The following is a 6,610-nucleotide window of genomic DNA, read 5'->3' as shown; positions in this document are numbered from 1 at the left end:
ACTTGTAGTGGAAGAGGATGTCCTGTTGTTGGGAGAAGACACACACGCGCGCGCGGTCAGCAACCGCGCCGTGCCTGCGAACGTGCGTGCGTGATGTTTTGATGAATACGGTGGCGGAGATGCGTACCAACAGCGTCTCGAACACGTTGGGCTCGGTCTTCCAGAAGGCGTCCACCACGGACTGGTACCTCGTGTTCAACAGAGCGCTGAGGAACTCGAGGATCTTCACCCTCAGGAAGCCGAAGGGCGGGCTCAGCTTGCCGTAGGTCATCTGGAAGAACCGCTCCGAGTCCTGCAGGACAGAACGAAAGCGTGTTAGCGATGTTGTGCGCCCACATGCTCATCATAAGCATGTGTGTTATATAAATATCAGCAACTTTGAGCATATTCATGGCCATGGCCTATCATCAACACGGACCAAAGTTGAACTCATCATCTACAAATACGCGCACAAAGGGAGCCGAGAAAAAGTTGTTGCTGCTGCTTACCTGAGGAGTCTTGAGGAGCTGGAGGAAGAAGCCGAGCTTCCCAACAACTGTGCGCATGAAGATGGGCGTCTCATCGGCCATGTTGCCCTCGTACGAGAGGTTGAGAATGCCGATGGCCACGTTCAAACCGTTCTGGATCTTGTTGAAGTTGGCCGGCTGTGCGATTGGAGGAAGAAAGGTGCGGGTGAGCTTTCTTCTTTCTATGGCGTGGGTGAAGCAAGGAAAGGTACCTCGGAGAGAGTGAACTGCTCCCACTGCTCGGCGACGATTTCCGAGTGGAACATCTGGGTGGTGAGAATAGAGTAGGGGAAGGGGACGAAGAGGTCGAGGATCTCGACGAAGGTGTTGGCCGTCTTCTCCTGGGTCTCGGGGTCCTCGCACTCGGCCATCTTGAACATGAGCAGCGGGATGAGGTCCTCGTCGAGCAGCCACTGGTGGGAGATCTGCGAATCGATCAGCCGGAAGAGAGATTCGACGATGTACTGGTTGTTGATGTGCCACACGAACTTGGCCACGACGCAGTTCTTCTTCTTGAGGTAGGAGATCAGCTCCTTGGGGTAGCGCTCGAAGAGCAGCTCGACGATCCGCGAGAAGTAGGCGCAGCGGAGGGGATCCATTTCGGTCGTTATGTCCAAGAAATCGAAGAACTTGTCGAGCATGTTGTGGTCGTTGATCATCGCCTCCTTGAGGATGTCAGACTGGATGGCCTCGTAGGCAAGATGAGCGAACCTGGAACCGCACGATAGACATGTCAAAATCTAAACTCTCGAGAATCGATAAACAAACACTGCCGGCAAAATCGGGGGTGAATGCAGTGTGCCCGCGCTACGAAAGTCTTCAATGGGGGCTCTCGCGTACCGCTTCTGCTTTTCCTGCTCCGCCTCATCCTCATCCTCGTCCTCCTTGGGCTCGGAGGAAATATAGGCAACGAGCTGCTCCAAGACCTCAGGCTGAACCAGGCTGTGTCGCGCCCAGAGATTGTCCATTACATCGTGCGATTCGAATCCACTGGTACGGCGCTCTCCCCCAATCCCTATTCCATGTAAGGCGAGGGAGAACGTACTAGGAGAGAAGGTTCGACTTGCCCCTTCGCAGATCGGGAAGGAAGTCGTCGAGCTCCAACAGCTCCTCAAGCTCGAAATCCTCTTTGCTCAGGACCAGGTCAACCGAGGTGTACTGGTTCTGAGTACCGAACGGGTAGAAGCTGCCCATCATGCCGCGAAGCTCGTTGAGCTTGGCCGAGAGGTCCTGATCTTGATCATCATCGCCGTCATCGTCTAGATAAATGTAGATAAATGGAGGGGGAATGAATATGAATATGAGAAAGAGGCAGTGAGCCTGGGCGCAGGAAGAGAGAAGCGGCAAAATGATAATGGGCGGGGGGGAAAAGACGGTCCGCGCAGAGCCCAAGTGGATGGAGGAGGAAAATTGCGGCGCAGCAGGTTGGTTTACCTTCATCGTCGTCGTACTCCTCCTCATCATCGTACTCCTCGCCATCCTCCTCTCCCTCCTCCTGCTCGCCGAAGGCTCGCTTCTGTCCGTCCTCATTGATTTTCACTTCGTCCGATGCCTCGTCCCCGTGAACATCTCCTCCTTCGGCACCCGCTCCGGCCTTCAGACCTTCCCCTCCCTCAACGTTCTCACTTCCCTGGTTGGCGAGATTCTCCTCGCCGGTGGTCGTGTGCTCTGTGGCATCGTTGGTGTGATCCCCCTCAGACATGGCTGATGATCTGTTTCTTTCTTGAAAGAAAAAAATAAATGCGGTCAGTTGTGGATACGCGTGTTGGTCGCCGCTAATTTAGGAGTTTGGCGCGTTGTCACGTCAAGGATTTGGAAAATTAAAAGATGAAGGGCTTCGTTCGGTTGAGAGTGAAGACTAAGGAGCGCATTCAGGCCCAAATGGAGATGAAGATCACTTACACTTCATCCGGCTACACTTCTTAATTTTTGAAAAAATTCGAGGCCACAAGGATCTAATTGAAAAATGCGAGCCAAATGAACGAGCTGAATGGAGGGATGAGGGTCGTAGACGCACTTGATACAAGAACGGCCGAGAGATCAAGGAGGAGAGAAAAAGAGACAAAGGCTCAGCGGCGCGGCGGAAGGCAAACAACCAGCGCACACGGTTTTCTTTTCCTTTGCCTGCCGGTGCCCCCCTTTTTTTCGGCTGCCCGCCAACAATTCACCCCGCGATTGGACCCCGCGACTGGTCCGTTATTTTATCCCAACTTTCCCAACAGCGCCAGGTTGTTGGCCAGACGAGCAGGCGGGTTGTTGGGGAAACCCAGTTCGGGCGTGGCGATGGTGCTGGAACTGGTCACCGCACACTGTTCACCTCGGACTCCTGCCTGGCCAGACTTGGTCCCCGCCGCCTGGGTGTGTAGCTCTCGCTTCACTTCTTGCCACCGAAGGAGAAGCGCACGGGCGGCTTGGGCGGGGCTTTGGCGAGGCCAAACGAAATTCCTGTAACGTTACCACGGCCCACACCAAGGAGGCACACAAGTGGTCAGTGCCTGGTTGAGGGTGCGCGTGGACAGAGAAGGAAGGAAGTGCCTGAGCCAGTTGGCGGCAAAGTCGGAGGCGCTGGCTCGCTCGTGACGGGGGGTGGTGGCTGCGACGGCGGCGGCGGATGTGATGGGGGAGGGTGCGACGGCGGAGGCGGAGGCCGCGAGTGCGGCAGGGGCGGTGGCGGCAGGTTGCCGGGCGGTGGCGGTGGCGGTGCACCGAGTGAGATGGGCCGGAAACCGCCTGACGGCGAGGACACCGGGACCGACTGAAAGCGGCCGGCGGCCGGCGGAGCGAATGCGACGGGCTGGAAGCCGCCAGTGGCGGGCGGCGCAGCGGGGCCGGCTGGTGGGAGAGGCTGAAACCCGCCGGATGGAGGTGGCGATGTAGTGGAGCCGCCCGAAGTGAAGCTCACTGGCTTGAACCCACTGGGCAAGGCAGGTGAAGACGAATGTGACGTAGTCGCGGCGGTGTCGGTGGCTTGCGGCATGGGCGGCGCCGGTGGCGGGGCCGGGCTGCCGGCAGGAAGGGGCGGGGCGCCGACCGGGACAGGCGCCCAACCTGCAGAGCTCTGCTGGGAATCTGATGGTCTCGGCGGTCTGTTGCGCACACGTGAGTGGGGCGAGAGGAGCGAAAGCGAAAAAAGAATGAAGCGAGTATTACCCAGAGGCGGCGGCCGCGGCGGCCGCCTTTCGGTTGGCCTCCTCCGTGATTCGCTTGAGCATCTCCTGCTCCCGTCGCTCTTCCTTTTTCTTCTTGTTGTCCTTCTTTCCAAAGCCCTTCTTCATCGCTCGCGCCTGCTTGTTCATTTCCGCCAGGCGCTATTGGCCATCACGCACGCACGCGCACGCAACGAGAAGCTCGTCAGTCACTAGATGGCAGCAAACACCGCCAACGCGTGCAGTGGTTGGCTACCTTCTTGTGGTGGTGGTCGTAGGAGCTCAAATGCTGATCGTACTGCAGGGCCTGCGTGTACTGCTTGCTGCAGATGTCGCAGTAGAACACCTTGTTGATTTCGGTCACCTCTTCCTTGATCTTCTCCTTTTCCAGGTGCTGGTCGAGCTTTCGCCTCTTCTCCTCGACGGTTTGCTCCTTCTCGATCTCCAGCGCCTTCCGCTTGGTGGCGCTCTCTGCCACCTCCTCCTCGAGCTCCTTCTTGCCCAGCCCCATCACGTCCTCCTTGAGCTGCGCCCTTATCGGCTCCACCATGCCTGAGAGGTGCGCCAGGTGTGAGCGGCCGATGGCGCTACATGATGGGGGGGGGCGCAAGCTCGTACCTGAGCCGTCGCGGCCCAACCCCGAGCCCGTTCTCCATCCCATCTTCTGCAGCAACTTGTAGCCCACATTGTTGGAGGGGATGAAGGTATCCATGGAGGCTTGCACCAGATCAGTGCGATCCAGATTTTCGGTGATCTGATGCGAAATGGGCAGGCTCCAAGGCTCATCGTCGTCGAAGAAGCGGTCCTCCTCTTTCTGTGCGCATGCAAGAAGAACATCCAGATAGTACGGAAGACTATAACCCGCCCCTTAAGCATGCAGCCGAACTTGCACACAAGCGAAATGAGGGGTACCTTGGCTTCTCGGGCAAGAGCTTCCTCATCCATGCCCGCGCGATAGGCCGAGTAGGGAGCACGAGGCTGCACCACCACCTTCACGCGATCTGCGCCACCCGCCTCCATTTTTGTGTGAATTTGTGGTCCATCCCTCGTGTACAAATAAAAAGCAAAATGCCTTGCTGGCCGCATCCTTAAAAAAATTACAAGGCACTCGCGGGCGAAGGCTCACTTCTGCTCGAGAGAGAAGCTCATCTTGCTCAGCATCTTGGCCGGGAGCTGCGGGAGAGCCCTCCTCGGCAAGAGGTAGGTAGACAGGTTGGAGATGTCCACGAAGACGCGACCACGCTGGAGCGTCGCCTTGAGGTAGTGGTAGCCCGACGAACCGCCCGTGCCCATCTTCGTGCCTGATGAACGTGACAATGCAAGAGGAGTGTGAAAAACAAAGCTTGATGACGATGACGAAGACGATAACGACGACGCGTCACATGCAACGGGAGAAGGCAACGTACCGATCATCCTGTGGACCATCATCGAATGCCTGTGGCGCCAGTGCTGCATGGCGTTGTCGATATCAACAAGACGGGTGAGGAGCTCAAAGGGAGCGCGGAGAATGGGCTCATCGCGATACAGCGTGATCAGCAGGGCGGCTGTAATGTGGGGACGCGGGGAGATGAACGGTGAGCTAGCCACTCAACGGAGCACCAAACAGAGCGTATTTGTCTCCTGACGTACCCTGCGTGGCCTTGAACGAAAGACGACGCAGTCCCTTCCTGCGCATCTCCTCGTGCTTCTCATCGTCGAGAAGAGCCAAGAACGCCTCCTTGTTCTGTTAGATCGCAGAAATGAAGTGAGTGAGCAGACTATCGCTAACTATGCTCGGGGGCTGTCGCACACATAGACCAGCCTTACCTTCCTCCACTCATCCAGATGCTCCTCGAGCTTCTCACCGCCGGCCATGTTGGAGTTATCAATGATGATCTCCTTTTCCGTGTCGAACATCTGCTCGGCCGCCTTCTTGTAGGCGTCCCAGAACCTGGACGAAGAAATGGCACGGGCCACACGAGGATGGTCAGCGACTGACTTCAACGGCCACGCGCGAGGCGTCAAATGAGCGGCAGGCAGGCAGACGTACTTGAATCCGGTCTCCTCGTCGCTCAAGAACGGGATTCTCTCGAGCCAGGCTTCGACAATGTTGAACAGGGTGGGGCCTGCGCGTCAGGAAAGCAATTTGTCAAATGATGGAACGAAGGCACGCAAAGTAGAGAGGAAAGGCTTGGCCGCACTGTTCTCAGACTCCTGCACGATCTTCTGGTGGTCGGGCTCGAGCCTCGTGTGGTAGGCGGCAGACTGGTACTTCATGCGCTGTTCAGCAACCATGCCCTGATGAACGCAAGCGAGGACAAAAAAAGATGTAAGTTGGCGCAACTCAACCCATGTCAGGGAGACTGGTGTGCGTACCAGCTTGTTCTCAATGAGACGGAACTGGAAGCTTTGGAAACCGGAAGCAGGCATCAGGTAGTCGCGGAAATCGAGAAAATCGAGAGGGCTCATGGTCTCGATGATTTGCACCTGGCTGACTAACAGGTTGAGAATCTTCACGATTCGTTCCGTGTGGTGGTTGATCGTGCCCATGCTTTTCTACAAATCACGGCCACATCGCGATGGGTAAATTGATCGCGCATTTTAGAATGTAATGAGGAGGAGAAAGATGAGGAAGCTGCGTTAAAGAAGCGATTGAAAGTGTACCTCAGGAATGGGTGTTTGGGCGAAGAGCTTCATCACAAGGTCGAGCTCGTGCAGAATCTGCTTGAACCAAAGCTCGTAGGCCTGGTGCACGATGATGAACAGCATCTCATCGTGGGCGGGCTTGCCGTGATCTTCACTCTTCATGTGCTGGGCATTGAGCAATTTGTTGAGCTCCAGATAGTCGGCGTAGTAGACAGGCTCGTGCTTCGCCTTACCAGCTGCCGTACCGGGCGCGCCGCCATGAGCGAAGGGACATCCGCCGCCGCCTCCACCGCCGGCCTCCTCAGTGGCCTCCATCGTCGAAAGCGTGGGCAG

At 56.9% G+C, this 6,610-nt stretch overlaps 2 protein-coding genes and 1 pseudogene across 2 annotated transcripts in view; all 3 read right to left on the bottom strand.

Moving 5' to 3' along the window:
• Positions 1 to 2,208, bottom strand: part of ACA1_232520 (SIT4 phosphataseassociated protein) — a gene marked incomplete at both ends in the record, with an annotated part of 4,332 nt that extends 2,124 nt beyond the window's left edge. The window contains 7 exons of the mRNA XM_004340931.1: positions 1 to 22; positions 128 to 292; positions 489 to 644; positions 719 to 1,217; positions 1,347 to 1,496; positions 1,570 to 1,765; positions 1,941 to 2,208. The exon at positions 1 to 22 is cut by the window's left edge and continues 8 nt beyond it. Of these exons, the coding sequence (XP_004340979.1) occupies positions 1 to 22; positions 128 to 292; positions 489 to 644; positions 719 to 1,217; positions 1,347 to 1,496; positions 1,570 to 1,765; positions 1,941 to 2,208 (1,456 nt within the window). The remainder of the gene's footprint in view (positions 23 to 127; positions 293 to 488; positions 645 to 718; positions 1,218 to 1,346; positions 1,497 to 1,569; positions 1,766 to 1,940) is intronic.
• Positions 2,209 to 2,880: 672 nt separating this feature from the next.
• On the bottom strand, positions 2,881 to 4,672 carry ACA1_232510 (annotated as a pseudogene).
• A 102-nt stretch (positions 4,673 to 4,774) lies between these two features.
• ACA1_232500 (tryptophan 2,3-dioxygenase, putative) lies at positions 4,775 to 6,592 on the bottom strand (the record flags this gene model as incomplete). Its single annotated transcript, XM_004340930.1, has 8 exons — positions 4,775 to 4,953; positions 5,059 to 5,196; positions 5,282 to 5,375; positions 5,459 to 5,582; positions 5,682 to 5,757; positions 5,833 to 5,929; positions 6,008 to 6,187; positions 6,296 to 6,592. The coding sequence occupies 8 exons, from the start codon at positions 6,590 to 6,592 to the stop codon at positions 4,775 to 4,777; spliced, it is 1,185 nt and encodes a 394-aa protein (XP_004340978.1).
• Between the last annotated feature and the right edge of the window lie 18 nt (positions 6,593 to 6,610).

Source organism: Acanthamoeba castellanii (assembly GCF_000313135.1).
Source record: "Acanthamoeba castellanii str. Neff unplaced genomic scaffold scf7180000084762, whole genome shotgun sequence".
NCBI lineage: Eukaryota > Discosea > Longamoebia > Acanthamoebidae > Acanthamoeba > Acanthamoeba castellanii.
Note: the sequence above shows the minus strand (reverse complement) of the source record. Positions and strands in the feature narration are given on the sequence as shown.